This window comes from Protopterus annectens, chromosome 17.part0, assembly GCF_019279795.1.
Source record: "Protopterus annectens isolate FY-2018-M chromosome 17.part0, PAN1.0, whole genome shotgun sequence".
Classification (NCBI taxonomy): domain Eukaryota; kingdom Metazoa; phylum Chordata; order Ceratodontiformes; family Protopteridae; genus Protopterus; species Protopterus annectens.
In genome coordinates this window covers 707,460,841-707,484,827 of record NC_056751.1, presented here as the reverse complement: position 1 = coordinate 707,484,827, position 23,987 = coordinate 707,460,841, and the positions used below count along the sequence as shown (strand labels likewise).

At 36.1% G+C, this 23,987-nt stretch overlaps 1 protein-coding gene across 42 annotated transcripts in view; it reads right to left on the bottom strand.

Annotated features, from left to right (window-relative positions):
* Nucleotides 1-23,987, bottom strand: part of LOC122791684 (mucin-2-like) — a 732,148-nt gene that overhangs the window by 207,034 nt on the left and 501,127 nt on the right. For all 42 annotated transcript variants that reach the window (XM_044059549.1, XM_044059571.1, XM_044059534.1 and 39 more), the window contains 3 exons: nucleotides 21,252-21,428; nucleotides 5,255-5,494; nucleotides 1,408-1,564 (listed from right to left, as the gene is read on the bottom strand). In XM_044059549.1, the coding sequence (XP_043915484.1) occupies nucleotides 1,408-1,564; nucleotides 5,255-5,494; nucleotides 21,252-21,428 (574 nt within the window). The remainder of the gene's footprint in view (nucleotides 1-1,407; nucleotides 1,565-5,254; nucleotides 5,495-21,251; nucleotides 21,429-23,987) is intronic.

Below are 23,987 nucleotides of genomic sequence, written 5' to 3'. Positions count from 1 at the left end.
GAGCAATGCTTTACTCCTTTTATCACTGTCTGTTCACTGAACCTCTCCCCACATTTATCCTCTGCACTCTGCCCTTAATGAAAACGTGCCCTGCACCGAGCAATGCTTTACTCCTTTTATCACTGTCTGTTCACTGAACCTCTCCCCACATTTATCCTCTGCACTCTGCCCTTCAGCTAGCCCTTCATCTATGGTATCATTCTAGATTCAAAAATCAATCCTTCTTACCATTACTATTCATCTCTTATTTGGAAATATGGAGTTAAAATACCATGCATGCTATTATTTTTTTTTCATTTTGACTTTATCTGTGGCAAATGAATTATATTGTAACTTTAATTTGACATTGATATTTGAACTATATACTGCAGTATAATTGACTCTATATTCCATATGCCATTTGAGTGTTTTTGTAAGATTTTTTTCTGTTGCCCTATGGTACGGGTTATAGCTTGAAATGATCTGTTTGGAAATCCATCTTCTTTTTATTTTTAGTATTTGTTAAATCAAGCTTAATAGCCTATTTTAGGCCTTCATAAATTTGTTTGCCTACCAAATCACCCATTTGTTTCTTGAAAGTCATTAAACTACCAGCATACCTTATCTATAAATGACAATGTGTTCCAGTACAAACTTGGTTAACAATGAAAACAAATTTTTTTTTAATTCATTATAAAAAAATTGGAATCCTCACAAATTCATTGCTGCTTCTGATGTCATAATATCTGAAAACTTAAGTTCACAACCACTCTGCCATTATATATCCACCTGTACATCAAGATTAAATCTCCCCTTATCAACCTATAATTGACAGACAATAAAGTCTTATTAATCTAGTCATGTAGTCTAGACTCTTTAGTTGTCCAAATTGCCTCGTATAACACTTTTGGATACCTTCTAATCAGCTCACCTTAGTCATGTTATAAGAACAAAACATAGTACAATATTCAATATGAGCTCTCACCAACAAAATGTAGTACAATATTCAATATGAGATCTCACCATTGACTTATAGAGACGAATTAAGATAGACATACCCTATTTAAATTGAGCAGAGAATGTCTTTTATTAGTGAATAACATCTCCTAATAATAGCTCTTAGATAACTTTCAAAGGTAGGGTCACAGTCAGTTAATATCCCTAAGTCCCTTATAGTGCTCACACTACCACTATTCAAAGGATAGCGGTATTTAACCTTGTTTGAACCAAAATTAACAACTTTTGTTTTATTAACATTAAAATCAACACAACTAGCAAATTAACAAGTAAACAAACATGCACAAAACAACATAGAAAAATATAAAAAGCAATAACATGTCTACAGGATATCGTATGCATATTTTTATTATGACTAAAAATGACACCAACTATATAGTAATTTTGAACAAAATTAAAAGTGATACTCACGGCAAATTTCAGGGCTTCGCCATGAAACACAAATGCCAGCCTCATTACAAGCCGAAGAATAAGCCGCTACAGCTGTACAGAAACACTCACAGTCTCCTCCTGTGTCACAAGCACAGGCATCATCCACGCAGGATTCATAAAAAGGTAAAGGGTCAACCTATTAAATGAAAAATACATACAAAACATATCTGTGATCTGTCCAGGTCAAAACTCAAAGAGTGGTTATAATGTGGTACGTTCTACCTTATAGGGCATTTGTAGTATAATTGCATTTAAAGAAACAGGCAGAAAAATAATTTAATGCTACAATACTTCATTTGGCAACCCAGTTGCTAATACTGTGCAAGTAATGCTAGATTCATCAGAGGTGGGTGTGGTAATAGTGTTTCTGTTCAAAATCCAGTATGAAAACATGCAGCTGAATCTATTATAGGTGTAGTACCTTAAGTGCAAAAATGCAATTTGTATTTCTTTTAAGGCAGTATACGTTCATAGGTTCATTGGTTGGTACTAGGCTATCGGCCCTAGGGCCTATACAAGCCTAGCCATAACAATTTCCTGGCTATTTCTTCCCACAATATTTACTTCCCTGGACCCCTGTTTAGCAGGGTGACTGACATGATCCCCAGGGTGAATTTCCTATCTCCCATCCAATCGTCAAGGTTCCTTTTGAAGATGGCCAAAGATGCACTCTGCTTGACATGTATGGGCAGTCTATTCCAGAGTCTGGGGAGTCTCTGGGTCAGGAACCTATCCCTCCAGCATGTTTTGTTCATTGTGGTGACAAGGTTTAGATCCTTGGAGCATGTGGCTCTGAGGGATTGGGATTTCTTTAAGTGTATCATGTCCAACAGCTCTGGGTTTGACATGACCTTGTATGTTAAGCAGAGATTGCCTCTAAGTAGACAATATGTGACAGAGTATAGCTGGAGTTTTTTTTAGCCGGTCAGCACAGGGCATCTGCTTTAGGCCTGTGATTCTTTTAGTGAGGTATTTCTGTGTCCTTTCCAGTTGTTGCAGATGTTTTGAGAGGTACATACCAAACGGGGCGTTGTATTCTATAATGGGTCTAATGAGGGATGTGTACAGTGGAACAAAGATCTCCTTTTTTTTATTACCAAGATTTTTAATCATTTATTGTGTTAATAATGAAAAATCAGAACCGTTTTATGTGTACATTTAATGAATAACAGTCTGCAAAAACAAACACAGTTTACAGCCATATTCTAACTATATTGTTGCATTAAATATGTTCAATAATGATTTTCCAATGATTCCACTTGGTAGATGTGTATTCAGATGATACTACCTTGATGACAATTACATCATGTATAGTGCATTGAAATCAAAGCACTAGTGCAAAAAGTGAAAACTGCACCATGATCATAAGCTGCAGTGTGTCGAAGGTTGACTTAATAGTACTTGGTGTGTGAAGTCAAATTCATATCTAGTAGAATTAAGCTGATCCGCAATTTGTTATTCAGATATCCTCAGACATTGCACTTTACAATATTCCTGGAAGGGTAGAGCTATTTGTCTAAGCTTTATTCTTATATCATATCCCCAGCTATATATCACAAGAGAGCAATAGGTTATTTGTCACCATTACCAAGAAGCAACTAAGGAGATTATTAGGCTAGAAATGGAAATTATAGAATGCACGATAACTAATATTAAAAAATGCATGCTGATTGGACAGAGTGATCAGCACACACCTGTTGTAAAGCCAGCATTACCAACGGGAACAAGTTTGGACGTAGACAACAGAAATGCTCCCCGACACACAGGAACCTCTTTTAATTAAAATCATCGTTTGATCATTGAGACAGTGGGTCTGGATTAGGGAGTATTTCTCTGCAGTTTTTGTTTTACTTTTCCTGTATTTCAGGCTGTGTACTTACGTGTCCTATAGTGCACATGGAAGCAATCCCCAGATATGGAAGTTAACAGAAATTATGAACCAAGACAAGTTTTTAGGCCTAATGTCATTACTTAAAAATGAAAAACATGTCTTGAAATAATGGCATCATAATTTCAACAGCCTACGTCTGTGTTAGGGTAATGCTGATTTACCCATGGCTGGCTTATTTGTTTGACTAATCAGGAATTACCATCTTAATCAATGTACTCTAGCTGTTTGGTTGGGTAAGCCCATGATTTCACACATGTGGCCAGGGATTTTTGTTAAACAAATTCTGCCATGAAACTGTATAATCATAAAATGACTAGTAATGTTTGCATTGTACAAAACCTGTTGAAAATATTTCATTATCTACATATCCACTTAATGTAATATCCTACTAGTAAAGAAAATACTCCGAATGCCTAAATTTGTCAAAATTAAAACATATTTTAGAAGACAAACATATTTCCTCATTATCATGTCAGAAGGCTGCTAATTTTAAAGGGGAACTCTGATTATTTCCCAGAAAATCTTGTTTTATTCCACATGAAACTTTACTAAATTAATCCAATGTAATGTTTCATGTAACTCAGTTGAAAGAGATATATAAAGAATGCACTGAACTGATGTATAAATGGCAGCATATCCAATCCATAAATGAGAGGCATAAATTAAAAGTTAAGTCCTTGTTCATTATTTTACAACAATCTAGAGAAAATTAAAACTGGTCTTGTTTTTGGATCTCAAATATGATTTTGATATGGCTTTCACTTTAATGCTTTTTTTCCAATACTTCATGGAGATATTGCAATGAAATGGACAGACTAGTAAATATATCTAGAATAATATATTTATTTCATTTGTTGACTCGAATAGCCCAACTAAGCAAAAGCCCATTTTCAGTAGAAACTTAAGGAGAAAAGCTCCAGAGATAAAAGTTACAAAGAGAACCATTTCCACGGACTGGTTATAAGACAAATAAATTTATAGATGAGGGTTCAGATTTAAAACTACTCCATATACAACAGGAGACTTTTATAGAAAGGTGTATACTTCTAATACCTAAGGAGCTGTTTATGTGGATAGGTGTTGTAATTGTGAGAGATTCTATGTAGGTACAACAACTACAAGGAGGCTATCACAGTGTATCAGTGAACATAGTTTAGCTGTTAATAACAAAGAGGTCTCTATGACAGTACATAAACATGAGCTCCTGAACTGATTTTAGAAAATGTATATTTTGTACCTGATTGCCTGAAATTTACCAATGAGTTGGAAATTGAAGAAGTAAAATACCAATCTTTATTACCTGCAGATATATTCTCTACATTGAATGAAACTATACATATTAGATGCTTATTAAAGAGAAACCCAGTAAAATAGAATAAAATGAGCTGTAGGTCTCTAATTTAATGTTTTTTTTTAATCTGGACTGATTTTTTTTATATAAGGGTAATTTCAATATTTTATAAATCTTTTATAATTAATGTATTCCTACAGCTTAGTTTTCATTTGGAAACTAGTCAACTGATGTAAATTCATTTGTTGGTTTGCTTATAAATTTGTTTCATGTTTTGGTTTGCTTATAAGTTTTTTTCAACTTGGTATGGCATGGGTTCTGAAGAAGGTCTTGCTATAATAAAAGAATGAAAGTCCTAAACTGTCAAAAACTTTTTTGTTTATTGAGTATGTTTTTGTTTTAGTTTGTAAAACAATCTCACCATAAACGTAAACAGTTTCAGTATGCATTTTTCATCATAATTGCCAACAAAAACAGAATTTGTTGTACTAAGCAAGTTTGTTCCAAAACACCAATATTGCCAACAATTATCAAACAAGCATTATAATTCTGTGACATAATTTATCCCAGGTAAGTCCCCTTTCTGTAGGTATAAGATGATAGTGTGGTGAAACCATTAAAAGGTTCAGGACATTTTTACTTACTGTTGTGTGGCACTGACTGAACACATCGCTTATGATAATGCTGCACTGCTTCTCTGCCCATGCTTTCCGATATGGATTGCTGACACATGGATCCTTCGGCAGCTTTGCATCTGGACATGTGGGTGAGTTTTTCCAACTGTTACAAAACTCCTGTACATTTACTACCATAGACTGGCTCCTTGTGGTAAAGTCGTTATTCGCATTTCCATCATAGTTGCCACATAATCCACAGACTTTGCCCTAAGGACATATGAAGCAAGTTAAGTCATACAACTTATGAAACCCAGCTTGGCAGTACCTACATTTTTGGTACTGGAAACAATTTAGTATATAGTCATTCTTTATGTTGCTGCCAGAATTTTTATAAATATTTGTGATGTGTTTTTTATTCAGTAAGTTTATAAGACATACTGCCCTCTGTTAACCATACTAAAACACTTTCAGGTTTTTATGATGCCACACACAGAGTAATCCTTCAAATGCTAATGGCCAGAGCTGTGTGATAATCGAGGAGCAAGAAGATGTGAGTATATGTATGGTTATTCATGTTCTAGTAGGGGAAGATAGTTTTAGTCTTGGAAATAGTCTGATATGATAGTCAGGAAGACTGGACACTGAGTATCAGTATGCAAGTAGTCAATTTCAAGCAACTAGCATATGACGTATGACATTACTGATGTTTTAAGAAGCACAGTTCACTCCAAAAGGAGGTATGTGCTCATGTACTGTCACACATATATCTCATCTTGCTGTTTAGGTGGAATCAGTGTAAGTCGTAAACCATCACATTTCATTTTCTTGGTGCTACAAGGAGTTAAAAAGTGAATAACATTCTACTTTTGATCTATTTCTATCCTCTGACTCACCTTTACTCCACCTGTGTCATGACGTCTTGGAATTCTTGAATTAATCTATGGATTCCTCCTCCACCATTCATTCTGGTAATGCATTCTATACATACATCACCAAATGTGTAAGAAAGCATTTTCGCCATCAGAATACTATCTGCAGCTCCTATATCCCCTCATGTCCTTTTTCCTCTGGACAACTTGGACAACTCCTTCCAAATGTCTGCTGTATGGGTTTAAGCATGCTAACGCTAGGTACAGGGAGTAGTATAGCATATTTTATATATATATATATATATATATATATATATATATATATATATATATATATTATATATTTCTATAACTCATTATAACTAACGAGATCATGGAGGTTGGAAGCACATTCTCACTACTTGCATTGGTTACCAACCATCCTAATAAGCACTCATGTTATACACTATGAGAATGGAGAAGTACTTCTACAAAAGTGAATACATATATTTCCTTTCAAGACAGCTCTCTTGTCCCATGTACAAGGATTAAACCTGTAATAATAGAGATGTCTGAAGCTGTCCTGATGGAAAAACATCCATTGAAGTAAATTCTAAGGAAGAGATGGAAGCTATTTAAAAGGCTCCGTGTGAAATGGAGATGTATCAGCCAGTGTTCCTATGGACAGCAAAAATGACTCCTATCAGTAAAAGAGGAACTGCTTTCATTGAAAAAACAAATTCACAAAACAAAAATATTTTAATCTGACAGGAAAAGAAATTAAAGTCATTGGCAGAGTCACTAGAGGAACAAAAAGAGCCAAGTTGAGCAAAGCAAATAAAAAGATGCGATCTCAGAAAAGAGGAAAACATGAATATGTATTCGTTTGTGATTTATATGTTATCAGTACAATAATCATGTTATGCATCTCACACATTTACAGCTTATAGTTACAATACATAAAAATGGAAAAAAGCCTCAAGCTGCATCCTCGTCTGACTAACAGATGAATGACCATGGCCCGACGCAGCACAATGGCTGTTATCCAACAGTGGAAAATATAAGGGAATGACTTTGGGAATAATCCATCTCAAGATTATAGATGATTATTTTTTAGACTAATTTAAGGTATAACAGGAAATTTTTCAATGGGAAAAAAAGAAAAACCTTACTCAAGAAGGTGTCAGATCATTTCAAAGCGTGTGACAAGGTAGGTTGTAATAGAATAGTCACCAGGGACAGCAGTAAAACTTCACCTGAATATGACAGTGTCCTCAACAAATTCTGATTGGAGCTCTTTTTAGGCAACTGCAACACAGTAGACAAATATTGTTAGTCAGCCAGGGTCTAAAGAGAATGAACACGACTCTGTTTTTGAAGAGTAAAGCCAAACTCAGCTAAAGGAATAAGCATAATAAGGAATGCACAAAAGCAGAAAAAGTCTTAACATGGAGTTAAGGACTATCATTTGGAGAAGTGCATGGCTTTTGTTTTTGTTTAAAGTTTTGTTATTTTACTGTGTGAGGACATACAGGTCTAGGTAATATTCCTCTTTGCTTATCAAGAAATTATTTATTTCTGTAAGCACATCATATAGCTTTGTTTAGCATTTTATCTGCTACCTGTTCACTTAACGCTGCACTTTGGGAGCCCCATCAGAGTGATGTTATTTGCATACAGACTAACATCACACATTACTCTGCTATTGCATAGCATGCTGGGAAGAGCACTGTACCTGGAAGAATCAGTCTGTGAGCTACTTCTAGTTAACTTACAATGAACTACATAAACTAGCAACACAATTCGATTGTTTGCTGCCTGGTGATGAAATAAAAGTTATGAAGGTATAAGAGTCATTACAGACCTGACTTTGTATGTTTATTTTAAGTCAAGCTAATTCCTTTTCTGTTCTGGTGTTCTAGAAAATTATAAGGAAGCAAACTTACCCTTAAAGGCAGGAACCTGTGAATATGAGATGTGATTTGCATTATAGATTCTGTACACCATTATCTAATACCAGCAGTATGCTCCAGTGTCATTACTTATCTAATACCAGCAGTATGCTCCAATGTCATTACTTATCTAATACCAGCAGTATGCTTCGATGTCATTACTTATCTAATACCAGCAGTATGCTCCAATGTCATTACTTATCTAATACCAGCAGTATGCTCCAATGTCATTACTTATCTAATACCAGCAGTATGCTTCGATGTCATTACTTATCTGATGCCAGCAGCATGCTTCAATGTCATTACTTATCTAATACCAGCAGTATGCTCCAATGTCATTACTTATCTAATACCAGCAGTATGCTCCAATGTCATTACTTATCTAATACCAGCAGTATGCTCCAATGTCATTACTTATCTAATACCAGCAGTATGCTCCAGTGTCATTACTTATCTAATACCAGCAGTATGTTCCAATGTCATTACTTATCTAATACCAGCAGTATGCTCCAGTGTCATTACTTATCTAATACCAGCAGTATGCTTCAATGTCATTACTTATCTAATACCAGCAGTATGCTCCAATGTCATTACTTATCTAATACCAGCAGTATGCTCCAATGTCATTACTTATCTAATACCAGCAGTATGCTCCAATGTCATTACTTATCTAATACCAGCAGTATGCTCCAGTGTCATTACTTATCTAATACCAGCAGTATGCTTCGATGTCATTACTTATCTAATACCAGCAGTATGCTCCAATGTCATTACTTATCTAATACCAGCAGTATGCTTCAATGTCATTACTTATCTAATACCAGCAGTATGCTTCGATGTGATTACTTATCTAATACCAGCAGTATGCTCCAATGTCATTACTTATCTAATACCAGCAGTATGCTTTGATGTCATTACTTATCTGATGCCAAGAGCATGCTCCAATGTCATTACTTATCTAATACCAGCAGTATGCTTCGATGTCATTACTTATCTAATACCAGCAGTATGCTTCAATGTCATTACTTATCTGATGCCAGCAGCATGCTTCAATGTCATTACTTATCTAATGCCAGCAGCATGCTTCGATGTCATTACTTATCTAATGCCAGCAGCATGCTTCGATGTCATTACTTATCTAATGCCAGCAGTATGCTCCAATGTCATTACTTATCTAATACCAGCAGTATGCTTCGATGTCATTACTTATCTAATACCAGCAGTATGCTCCAATGTCATTACTTATCTAATACCAGCAGTATGCTCCAATGTCATTACTTATCTAATACCAGCAGTATGCTTCAATGTCATTACTTATCTGATGCCAAGAGCATGCTCCAATGTCATTACTTATCTAACACCAGCAGTATGCTTTGATGTCATTACTTATCTAATACCAGCAGTATGCTCCAATGTCATTACTTATCTAATACCAGCAGTATGCTTCAATGTCATTACTTATCTAATGCCAGCAGCATGCTTCGATGTCATTACTTATCTAATGCCAGCAGCATGCTTCGATGTCATTACTTATCTAATGCCAGCAGTATGCTCCAATGTCATTACTTATCTGATACCAGCAGTATGCTTCAATGTCATTACTTATCTAATGCCAGCAGTATGCTCCAATGTCATTACTTATCTGATACCAGCAGTATGCTCCAATGTCATTACTTATCTGATACCAGCAGTATGCTTCAATGTCATTACTTATCTAATGCCAGCAGTATGCTGCAATGCCATTACTCATCTAATACCAGCAGTATGCTCCAATGTCATTACTTATCTAATACCAGCAGTATGCTTCGATGTCATTACCTATCTGATGCCAGCAGCATGCTTTAATGTCATTACTTATCTAATGCCAGCAGCATGCTTCGATGTCATTACTTATCTAATGCCAGCAGTATGCTGCAATGCCATTACTCATCTAATACCAGCAGTATGCTTTGATGTCATTACTTATCTAATACCAGTAGTATGCTTCGATGTCATTACTTAACTAATACCAGCAGTATGCTTCGATGTCATTACTTATCTAATACCAGCAGTATGCTCCAATGTCATTACTTATCTAATACCAGCAGTATGCTTCGATGTCATTACTTATCTAATACCAGCAGTATGCTTCAATGTAATTACTTATCTAATACCAGCAGTATGCTCCAATGTCATTACTTATCTAATACCAGCAGTATGCTCCAATGTCATTACTTATCTAATACCAGCAGTATGCTCCAATGTCATTACTTATCTAATACCAGCAGTATGCTTCGATGTCATTACTTATCTAATACCAGCAGTATGCTCCAATGTCATTACTTATCTAATACCATCAGTATGCTCCAATGTCATTACTTATCTAATACCATCAGTATGCTCCAATGTCATTACTTATCTAATACCAGCAGTATGCTCCAGTGTCATTACTTATCTAATACCAGCAGCATGCTTCGATGTCATTACTTATCTAATGCCAGCAGTATGCTCCAGTGTCATTACTTATCTAATACCAGCAGTATGCTTCGATGTCATTACTTATCTAATACCAGCAGTATGCTCCAATGTCATTACTTATCTAATACCAGCAGTATGCTTCGATGTCATTACCTATCTTATGCCAGCAGCATGCTTTAATGTCATTACTTATCTAATGCCAGCAGCATGCTTCGATGTCATTACTTATCTAATGCCAGCAGTATGCTGCAATGCCATTACTCATCTAATACCAGCAGTATGCTTTGATGTCATTACTTATCTAATACCAGTAGTATGCTTCGATGTCATTACTTAACTAATACCAGCAGTATGCTTTGATGTCATTACTTATCTAATACCAGTAGTATGCTTCGATGTCATTACTTAACTAATACCAGTAGTATGCTTCGATGTCATTACTTAACTAATACCAGCAGTATGCTTCGATGTCATTACTTATCTAATACCAGCAGTATGCTCCAATGTCATTACTTATCTAATACCAGCAGTATGCTCCAGTGTCATTACTTATCTAATACCAGCAGTATGCTCCAATGTCATTACTTATCTAATACCAGCAGTATGCTTCGATGTCATTACTTATCTAATACCAGTAGTATGCTCCAATGTCATTACTTATCTAATACCAGCAGTATGCTCCAGTGTCATTACTTATCTAATACCAGCAGTATGCTTCAGTGTCATTACTTATCTAATACCAGCAGTATGCTTCGATGTGATTACTTATCTAATACCAGCAGTATGCTCCAATGTCATTACTTATCTAATACCAGCAGTATGCTTCGATGTCATTACTTATCTAATACCAGCAGTATGCTCCAATGTCATTACTTATCTAATACCAGCAGTATGCTCCAATGTCATTACTTATCTAATACCAGCAGTATGCTTCGATGTCATTACTTATCTAATACCAGCAGTATGCTTCAATGTCATTACTCTCAGATAAATGCCTGTTTTGCACTGTCTGTAAGACAATTGCTCATTGATAATGAGACATTGCCATCTTATCCAAGGTGTGTGGATGAAAGCTTATTGTAATTATGGCAATCAGTTCTGTTACAGCAAAATGCAAACAAACTTCAGTCTTAAGGGTAGTGTCTGCTGCAAACAATACAACAGATTACAGCATAACAGAATCAGTAAGCTGATTATGTGTATCAACAGGACTGCAAATGCAGCACATATATATAGCAATGTCTCTCAACTAGCTTGCCAGTCCAACTGCTTTGTGCCTCCGCTTTCATTTTTCAGGCAGGGTGTCGGTTACAGTTTGGAAATATTTGGCAGTGCCTTTAGTTTTAAATTACCTGTCTATGAAAACAGGCAGTACTGCCCCAGTTCTAAGTGGTTGGGGGATTTACTGGCTGTCATTTTATCTCAGTGCAGCAGAGTCACCAGGGCAACACTGCATGCTAGATTTGATGTGCTGTGTAGTGTCTTTAGCCTGTTACTGTAATAGAAAATACAGTTTAAAATGTAAACGTTTGTCTTGAATATCTTTTGCTAAGGCATCAGATGTCATATGTTATAATAAAAGAAAATTGAAAGATAACCTATATGCAATTAGATGCAGCTACAATGTGGTCTGCTCTATTTGTTTTGGTGTTTTAAGAAGGTACAAGCAACTGTACCTTATTTCCTCTATTTTTAAGGCTAGGTCCATTGTAGCCATATGTAGAACTGTACGACAAATATTGCATTGCTTCATTATAATTTTTATTTCCATGAATGTTTCAGTCTAGGGACTATGTTACTGCTGCTGGTAATCAATGAATCACAAAGCAGTTATGTGTCTGTTATTGGCTGATGTGATCCTGTTAAAGACATGCAGTTGAATGCCACAAGCTAATTTCTCTGATCTTAGCAACTCATAGCCAGTTTTTCATTCAGGCACCATTACAGTGGGGTACTACAGAATAAGGCACACAAGGGGCATTGAGTTCAAGCCACTGTTGGCAGACTGACCAACATATATGGGATACAAATGAATATTTAGGTAGTTATGCTATATTTAATCAATGGGCTTGACGTTAGGTTGGCTATACATGTAGATGATGAAGTGACTTCATTGCATGCTACACTCCACCTCTATCATAGGGGTTCCATGTCCTTAATAACTAAGAAGGGTGATTAGGTAGTGGCAATATAAATATAAATTAGTTCATACTGACTTTATCAAGTGGACATTTGTGTTTAGGTTATTTACATATTTCAGGACAGGACTTTAAGCATAGTCTATTGTAAAGCATAGTTTATGTTACAGGTTTCTTTATTATTCATATCCTACAGTTATTTCTTATAGTTTATTTTTAAGCTTATTAGATGGGTTTGGGTAGTTGCAATGTTATTCACCTCCTTTGTTATATTGGTAGTATCAACTAGCTTAGGAAATGACATGTTTATTTCACCCCACAGGACCTGATTGCTGCATTTATCACTTTTATTATAGTATATGCACTCAGTATAAAGATGATATACTTATGAATAAGGATTGGATTTTAATCTAACTACTCTAACTACTTTTGAAGAAAGTCCACCAGTGATCTCCTGTTGAACTAAACTCTCATCTTCCAATGAGAACATACCAGGCCTATGTTAAGGTAACCAGCCTTCTCTCTCTGTATTATTTTATTTTTTATTTTATACTTTTCTTAACTGGGTAAGCCAAGTAGACATAAGTGTCCTTTTTCAGGGGTGATCCATGAGTGCATTCAGGTCAAATGACTTGCTCAAAGTCACGTACTAGGCAAGTGGAAGTGGAAGGACTCAAACCCCTGCCCTTGACAACAAGAATGAGTCCACTAGCTGTTCAGGGCCAGACCTTCTGCTTTTACTTTTTGTCACACTGTTGTTAGCCTAGTAGCAGGCATATAATTCCTAGAAGTTTTCTGTGACTTTTTTGAACAAGAAAATCACAATGGCTTTTTTCCTCTTCAGGTGTTTATGCATCAGGCAACTATCTGTTGAAAACTTTGATCAGGAGACCTGCAAGTACACTGGACAGATTTCTGAGGGCTGATACTTGTAGTTTATCCTCCTTTAGAGCAGACACCTCCTCATCCTCCTTCTGCTGATCCAGGTATCTCTCCATTGCTGTCCACCATGGCTCATCGTCCTCCTGCTGGTCCAGGTATCTCTCCATTGCTGTCCACCATGGCTCATCGTCCTCCTCCTGCTGGTCCAGGTATCTCTCCATTGCTGTCCACCATGCCTGCCTTTATCCCTATCATGAACCACCCCCTGGTCTCCCGTCATAAATGCTGATGTGAAATATTTATACAGAAGTTCTACTTTTATAAAGTAAACATTATCTTCCTTCCAGCTTTGATTAGCCTGGCAAGTCTGCACATTCCTTTCTTTTTTATGCTTTCAACCTGTAAAAACATTCCTTTCCTGTATGTGCCCTGCCAACATCCATTCATCTTATGCTCTTACTGCCCCCACTTCCTTTGGTGTCATTCTGTTTGCCATCTTATATCAGGCCTCCTCCACCTCCCAACCTCATCTTCACATCTTGGATTCACTGCCTTTTCCCCAGTTGCCTCACCTTTCTGTGCAGACACATTGGCTTTCTCTTCTTTGTACCTTTTTGCATGTTCTTCAAGCTATTGTCCATAATCCAAAGAACTGCATTCCTCTCATTTTCCCATAACTTGTTAACTCCATTAGTTTGTAATGAGTAGCTCCCAGGCCACATATAGGAAAGGAATGTTTTTACAGGTTGAAAGCATAAAAAAGAAAGGAATGTGCAGACTTGCCAGGCTAAGCAAAGCTGGAAGGAAGGAAGATAATGTTTACTTCATAAAAGTAGAGCTTCTGTATAAATATTTGACATCCCAGTGGAAGCATGGAGGTGCTTAGGAGAAATGGCAGTGGAATTTTTAACTAGATTGTTTAATGAAATTTTGAAAAGTCAGAGGATGCCTAAGGAGTGGAGAAAAAGTGTTTTGGTACCTATCTTTAAGAATAAGGGTGATGTGCAGAGCTGCAGTAACTACAGAGGGATAAAATTGATCAGTCACAGCTTGAAGTTATGGGAGAGAGTAGTAGAAGCTAGGTTAAGAAGGGAGGTGATGATTAGTGATCAGCAGTATGGTTTCATGCCAGGAAAGAGCACTGCAGATGTGATGTTTGCTCTGACAGTGTTATTGGAGAAATACATAGAAGGTCAGAAGGAGTTGCATTGTGTCTCTGTAGACTTGGAGAAAGCATATGACAGGGTGCCTAGAGAAGAGCTGTGGTATTGTATGAGGAAGTCGGGAGTGGCAGAGAAGTATGTAAGAGTGGTACAGGATATGTACGAGGGTAGTGTGACAGTGGTGAGGACTGCAGTGGGAGTGACAAATCCATTTAGGGTGGAGGTGGGATTACATCAAGGATCAGCTCTGAGTCCTTTCTTATTTGCAGTGGTGATGGACAGGTTGACAGATGAGATCAGACAGGAGGCCCCATGGACTATGATGTTTGCAGATGACATTGTGATCTGTAGTGAGAGTAGGAATCAGGTTGAGGAGACCCTGGAGAGGTGGAGATATGATTTAGAGAGGAGAGGAATGAAGGTCAGCAGGGCTAAGACAGAATATATGTGTGTAAATGAGAGGGAGGGTAGAGGAATGGTGAGGATGCAGGGAGTAGAGTTGGTAAAGGTGGATGAGTTTAAGTACTTGGGATCAACAGTTCAGAGTAATGGTGAATGTGGAAGAGAGGTGAAGAAGAGAGTACAGGCAGGGTGGAATGGATGGAGAAGAGTGTCAGGAATGATTTGTGACAGATGGGTACCAGTAAGAGTGAAAGGGAAGGTCTACAAGACAGTAGTGAGACCAGCTATGTTATATGGGTTGGAGACAGTGGCATTGACAAAACGGCAGGAGTCAGAGCTGGATGTGGCAGAGTTAAAGATGTTAAGATTTGCACTCGGTGTGACTAGGATTAGGAATCAGTATATTAGAGGGTCAGCTCATGTTGGACAGTTTGGAGACAAAGCAAGGGAGACGAGATTGTGTTGGTTTGGACATGTGCTGAGGAGGGATGATGGGTATATTGGGAAAAAGATGCTAAGGATGGAGATGCCAGGTAAGAGGAAAAGAGGAAGGCCTAAGATAAGGTTTATGGATGTGGTGAGAGAGGACATGCAGGCGGTTGGTGTGACAGAGCAAGATGCAGAGGATAGGAAGAAATGGAAAGAGATGATCCACTGTGGTGACCCCTAACGGGAAAAGCCGAAAGATGATGATGATCAAACAAGTTAGATACTGTTAATTATACAATAATGGGTCATTGCCATTCAGAAACACACAGCTAATTAGACAGCCCAACCACAGTGCCTTTTGTAAATAGAGCACATACCAATAGAAGAAGTTCAGCCTCTGAAGTACCACTGAGTGGCCAGACGTCCGGCCTCTGAAGTACCATTGAGTGGTTAGACTTTTCTACTGGGATATGCTTATAAGACAGAGCAAAATACAGAAAAATAGCATGTACAATCTGCAAACCTTCCTGCATATATAAAACTGCATAAGAAAAACTCATCACAAACTACAGATGCTTTACAGAGACAAAAACTTTCGCATTGATGCAACCAAAACTGCACTTGCTACTACTTATCTCCTCCCCACACTTCTTTATGGTGATTCCATCCTTACATCCTTACTAACCTCCAGGCTTCACAAAAATGTAAAGTTGAACAATGCTATAAAAAAGTTGCTAAATTTGTAACACATACCCCCTTCAGAACCCACCACTGTATAGCACTGAAAAGCCTAAATTGGTTAGAATTGCCACATCAACTAACATACACACAGCTTCTTACCACCTACAAAATTATCCAGCATCCATGTGCCTGTCCAACACTAAAAAACATTGTACACAACTATGTTCCCAATCAGTCATTGTGAATCACTGACCAAAAACTCATGTCTGTCTACAAACCTAGCAAATCTGCTGGGCATTGTCTGTACTTGTACAAGGTTGCTAAAGCTTGGAACACCTTCCCTGTATCTGTCAGGTCAATAACTCTCCCTCCCCATATTTCAAAACCACTCTGAAAGACTTCCTACATAAAATCTGGCTCTCTTTTTGCTCAAAACCAGGATAAACTATATCCCTAAATGTGAACCAGAACCTTTTTGTTCCTTATACCTCCTTACTGTCGCTTCTTCACTTACTTCCTCTTCCCTGACTTTCTCTCCAGTTATACCATACACCTGTTTTACCTCAATTCATATTGCAATTTCTGTTTGTATTAGACTAACTTACCTTTAATTTCTCTACAAACTGTCTAAAATGTGTCTAAATATTAAATGATTGCCATGTTACTTGTATCAATTCTTAACTAATGTTTTTATATCATGTCCTATTTGTTATAATTATTTAAATTGCAGATGCTTTTGTTTTATTTTTGAAGATTGTAAAATTATCTGAAAATGTTTTGTGATAATTTGGAGCTTTTCTCCCTGGGCCTCTGCTGAAAATGGTCTTCTACCCAGTCACACTTTCATGGTAATCAAATGTCAACAAACAAAAAAAAAATTCAAACTAAAGAAACAGAAACATACCTGATTTTCCTTGTATTTCTATGCTGTGCCTCCTAAACTCTTGGTAAACTCTCATACCTCTTAGCTGTCCAGATTTTCACACAGCATCCAGATTTTTGCTTTCTAAGTTTATAAGAGCAATATTTAAAATCTGTCTCTATTTTTGGAACTTTGTCCCCATTATGTTAAGCTTGCTGCAGTTTTCTTGCATTCTGTTAAAAAAAAAAAAACAGCAACGGAGATTGTTTTTTCTAAGTTGCACTGACGCACTGTGCAAGTGTAACTCCATATGCATGTGCAATACATCAACAAACATGGAAGAATGTGGAAGAACACTACAGCACCATTAAACAAAGATGATATTTAAGAAAGGTAAGCAATTTCTTGCTTTAATGATGTCATTGTATAATAGCAATAACCCACAAAAGGGTGTGGGTACCACTGTTTAACCCACAGATGACATGGTTTAATCCCTTTGCCCTTGTGATTAAACCATGCCAACTGTGGGTTAATCCCGTGATACCCATACCCAATTGTGGGTTATTACGTAAATGGAAATGAGGTATGTTTTCATTAAGTATTGAAGTAGTTAGTTTATATGCATAGATTAAACATCACAATGATTTAGAAGCTCTCTATAGATATAGAAAACATGGAATGGAGACTAAATATATTTGTGACTTGGTAGAGTTTTATCTTAAATATGTTTTCCAAATTTCTTTCATCTTCACAAGAGCAGCAACTTATAAGTTTTACAGACGGGGTCCAGTTTGATATATATACTAATATATTTTTGACTCTGGTTGAGGAAGAATAATATATTTGTTCTCCTGGTCTTTATAGGGAGCAAATCATTAGTTAGTACCATTATGTAGGTGATTTAGTTCTCTTATGTGTCGGTGATATATGCAATGTGCAGAGGTTCATGAAGGTCCTTACTAATAATAGATCTGGTCTGGGTTTTATTTTTAGAGTATATGAATATTCTGCATTTTTATTTAGATTTAACATTGCTAGGGTATGAAGGAAGTAATATTAAAACTAAATGCTTAAGGAAAACAACAAACAATAAGCTGTCTTTCAATACCAATAGCTGTCACCCTAGACATGTGCGAAAAACTTTATTCTTTGGGGAGTTATTGAGATTGAAGGGCATATAGTAATATAATTTATTTTTATTAGAAGCTTCTGGCCCTATTTCTCAATTTCTTCTCAGTGGATATGAAAATGTTACAGTTTTAGATAGTTATAATATGGGTTAGGAATATGAATAAACTGGAAATGGTTAAGCATAAGCATCATGATGGACTTAATGACACTTATAAAGGAATAAATAATAAAAACACTGTGGTTTCTTATTTTGTAACTGAATTTAATTATGTTAGTGAGAATGTTATTGGTTTGTTTGGGAAAGATGGATTTTTTTAAATCAGATCCAGATTTAGTTAGGATTTTACCTTATAAATTTTGTATTTCTTATAAAAAGGTAGAAATCTTAAGGATTATTTGGTGAAAAATAATTGTAAGAAAAGGGATTTTAAGTTTTTTATTAGTATAATAAGTAACAGAATTAGGTACCTTCCCTTGTGAGAAGTGCTCCCTATGTTCTTATATTGTTCCACAATTGTTTATATGTGTAAGAAGAAGGTGCAAGTCACAAAGTGTTGTGTGTGTGTGTGTGTGTGTGTGTGTGTGTGTGTGTGTGTGTGTGTGTGTGTGTGTGCGTGCGTGCGTGCGTGTGTGTGTGTGTGTGTGTGTGTGTGTGTGTGTGTGTGTGTGTGTGTGTGTGTGTGTGTGTGTGTGTGTGTGTGTGTGTGTGCGGTTTATATTGGTTAAATAATGTAAATTTAAAGTTAGGCTACAAGAATATTTATATGATAAAGTTACTAATTTAGTTGCTATACATTGGAGGAAATGCCAAAAGAAAGATAGGAAAGGTTTACAAGCTACTGTTTTTGAACAATATTTTAATACAGACAGTCAAAAAGAATATGTAAATAATGACTGTTGAAAAAGGAAACTATGTTCATTTTAAAATATGGTACATTAGCCCCTTAAGGACTTAACAATGAATGTGGCTGAAACCATTTGATGTAATTAATTAGTTAATTGTTTTAATGTGTTTATTGATGTGTCAATTTATGCAAGGTATTTTTTGTTTCTTCACTCTTGTGGGCATGAGTCGTGGTACCAAGTGGTGCTGTTTTAATAATGTGTGGCTATGGTGACTGCTGTTCTTATCTTGCATTTAATACTCTGCTTAATGTATATCTGTTCTCCAGATCCATCCCTCCCTTCTCCATTATTTTCAAAGAACGCATACATAGCTACCTCAATGTCCCAGATCCTCTTATCTCTTGGTCATGTTTCAACCATCATACAACATATCTTGCAAGTCCTCCATCTTTGTATTTGGACTCCATTCACTGAACAATAACACTTAGCACTTTCTGAGGCCCTCTTGTCTATTACTCTGTTTTGTTCTGTGCAATTTGTCCTGCTTCATATTGCCTAAATACCTATGTACCTCTTCTGAATCTGTGTGACACAATCCACCCTTCAATCTTAATCTAAAGCTACAATCACTTAGATGTACCTTTTCAGCCCAGATCTTAACACTGCTATCCCTTCTTGGATAAGATGGATCCAGACTCTCTTATACAGATGGTCTATCTGCCAGGACACAATCCATCTTCCTACCAGTTGTAGTCCCTTCTGCCTGCAGCAAGTCATTGTGCTCCATAATTCAATATTATGATTGAGGAGTTACTGAAATTTGTTTTTTATTCCTTATTGCAAGTGCTGTGCAGCTCAATGCATCGTTCCCAACAGTATCTACATTTATTACAACAGTAATTAACATCTATGTTCCTTATTTTGTTGAGCAGAGTGTTTTCTTAGAACAAATGCAATCTGGTATTTGATTTGTTTTTAGCTCATTTCATGTTTAAACAATGGAGTAAACTGTTGTATAGTTTAAATATCATTTATTTCAGTAAAAATAGACCAAAAAGGCCATGAAGAGGCACCTTCCCTTAATGCCGTACAGTACAATGAACATTCTTATCCATTCTATTTTCTTTTCTTTCTTTCCTGAAACAGCACAACGCATGTTTCCTTCTGCACTCTGTGCTGCAACCTTTAGATGATAATAATAATGTCACAGATGTTAACATACAATAAACACGTACATATGTCACTGATGTTAACATACAATAAACACGTACATATGTCACAGATGTTAACATACAATAAACATGTACATATGTCACTGATGTTAACATACAATAAACACGTACATATGTCACTGATGTTAACATACAATAAACACGTACATGTCACAGATGCTAACATACAATAACATGTACATATGTCACCGATGTTAACACTGCTGACATACAATAAACACGTACACGTCACAGATGTTACCATACAATAAACACATACATATGTCACTGATGTTAACATACAATAAACACGTACATATGTCACAGATGTTAACATACAATAAACATGTACATATGTCACTGATGTGAACATACAATAAACACGTACATATGTCACAGATGTTAACATACAATAAACACGTACATATGTCACAGATGTTAACATAATATAAACATGTACATATGTCACTGATGTTAACATACAATAAACATATACATAACTAACAGCCCTAACAACATGAAGAAAGGTGATAATATTTCAGCCTTGGCAGTTATATAACTAACAGCCCTAACAATATGAAGGAAGGTGATAACATGTCAGCCTTGGCAGTTATATAAATAACAGCCCTAACAGTATGAAGAAAGGTGATAACATTTCAGCCTTGGCAGTTATATAACTAACAGCCCTAACAATATGAAGGAAGGTGATAACATGTCAGCCTTGGCAGTTATATAACTAACAGCCCTAACAATATGAAGGAAGGTGATAACATGTCAGCCTTTGCAGTTATATAACTAACAGCCCTAACAGTATGAAGAAAGGTGATAACATGTCAGCCTTGACAGTTATATAACTAACAGCCCTAACAACATAAAGAAAGGTGATAACATTTCTGCCTTGGCAGTTATATAACTAACAGCCCTAACAGTATGAAGAAAGGTGATAACATGTCAGCCTTGGCAGTTAGCCCTGCAACAGATTAACATTAATTTTGCAGATCTTCCGCCGTCCTCAGACTTACCTGAAAACTTGGGCTAATAGTAATATGCAAGGAGGTCTTCTTGTCCCATAGCAGTTCTAATGTTGGAAAAACTTCAACAGCCATAAACATTCCCTTGTAAATGGCCCTGTATGGCACATTGGTGCCATTCCTTTGCACCACATTGATTTTTCCTTCAGTTAACTTTAATACAGTGTTCTGCAATAAAGAATAAAGAAAGATAAAGGAATGACACTAGTACAGTGAACAATATAAATTTAAAAATACAGGTAAAAAAGTGGGTATTATAAATGTGAAAGGGGCATAGTCAGCTCCCTGTACATTTTGCAGACACGTTCCCTCAGATTCAGAACAGCTGGGGTATTTCCTTGTTTCTCATTCTATAAATGTGTTCCTGTGAGTTCACCCCATTAAAAATATAATGTTTTTTTCACTGATGAACTATTTGCTCTGGAAGGTGATGGTAAATCTTTTGAAATAAGTCTGTCTGTAAGATGTAATGCCAACAGGGTGGATCAGAAGTACATTGCCAAAAAAACTGCACATCGACAATAGTCTAGTTGTTCAGAGCCACTGCCTGACTATAAAATATCACACTGAACAGGAGAATAAATCCTTTTCAACAGATTAACTTTCTAATGTATATACCTTTAAATATTTATAATTTATTTAAAACATTATTTGACTATTCTGTAAAGCATCTTGGCATTAACATTCATGAGCAAGCACTGGTCTGTAAATCAATCTATTGACTCCTCTCTCTAATTGCCAGAACTATAATACTAACAGTATTCTCTCTCATATTTGCAATATGGCCTTCCTCTCATCTTCACAACAGCTACAGGCAATATACAATAACAGCAACTTATGAGAAACACATCTCTGCTACTTTCGTCAAAGACTGAACAGAAATACAAAATTCTTTACAGTTTTAACTGCCTCATTATAATAATATGGACACATTTCATGATCTGTATTATCATCTAAAAAGTTGGTAATCAAAATTTCTGCTACTCCCCGCCAGTAATCTCAGTAGAGACATCCATTCTAGAAACTTTAGACTCCCCAGAAAAACAGCTAAACAGCCTTGCTGCTTCTAACTATATATCAACAGTAATAAGTAAGTCTGTTTTATCATTTCTCTCAATAGTTATGACATGACTGCCCTAAATGTAAGAACTTTGCCATACACATAAGGTTTTCACAAGTATTTCATTGCCCTTTTTAAAACTGTAAAATGTGAATGCTTCAAAAGGTTAATGTACATAATCCAAACTAACGATGCAAAACCTGTATCAGCTTTGGATGAGCCATATAAATGAGACTTTATTATTTAAAAGTGAATAAACTTGTTAAGAAGAAGATCTTTGGTATTCTAATTGTAATACAATTGATGGGCCTGTTATTTTGACTACTGAGCTAAAGGTTATAAATCAATGTATTCAGTTTGGACTCCCAGATTTAGCCTGCTCTTCCTGGAATATTAATTACAGCATACAGTTCTTATTATTAGCCATGCCGGTTACCCTCTTTTCCTATGACTGTAGCATATTTGTTATGTAAATCTGTATTGCTGAAATTGTATTACCACATTTTTTTTTCTATTCAGATCTATGATTGTTTCATATTCCACATCATGGATGAAATACTGTTTGAGAATCACTCCACCTACCCAGTAATGAGGATCTATATGAATTCATCACTGTATACCTCCAGAACTGATATACCAAAACAGAATGCTTCATAATAAAAGCTTTATATTGAACTTATTGAAAGGCTTAAAACTAAGATATACTGAAACAAACACATCAATCTACTGGTTACATTAAATCCATTAAAAATCTTTAAAATAACTAAAATGCAAAACAAAAATCTTTTTTTTTTTTTGCAGCATGACAACCCTCACTCCCACACTGTTTGGAATGCACCAACTCTGAGATCACAAAAGCAGACATAACAAGGGAAAAAAATCCTTCATCTCACCATCCGTCGAGCTCAAGGACAAACACAAACAACATGTCAGTACAACCGAAGGGAAGATATCCTTCCACTTACACCCTTAAAATACCTCAACCTCCACTTTGTAGCATTTGAAAGAAAATGCTTTCATATAATGCTGCAAAGTGAAACTCAACTAAAGCAGAATCGATGTATTGAAAATAACCAGGTAACAAACACACAAATAAAAACTGATAAGGCAAATAAGCAAAGATCCTTGTGAGAAACATTTAGTAGCATGCCTGTCCTGTGATATGTTTTTCAGCCAGAGGTTGCTGTTGTTGTTGTTTCATTTCATTTTGCTTCCTTCTCTGCCACTGTTGATAATGTAAGTCTTTACTCTCATCAGATCAGATGTCGGGAATTTCTAATAGCCTTTTACCAAGTATATATCACCACTCTTTCTCCTTTTATTCAAGAGCATTTATTTATTTATGAGTGCAGGAACATTCGTTTTAGATTACCATAGTTTCACTCCAAAATTCCTCAGACATAATCATGTTATATGCATAAATGTCACTAGCCATCTATTTCCATCACAGAGAAGTTTATACATAAAATCTTCAGAGGATTTGTAGATTCTTCCATGCAGCTTCACCACTGTAAACTACGATTCATTCCTTTTTTGATGTCTGTTATGATGATTATGACAGTAATAAAAAAAAAATTATACAAGCTGCTATACAAATATTGTGCTGAGATATTTGATATCTTATAAAATGTCTTCAGAAAATTAACGCAATGCAATGTGACCTTAAT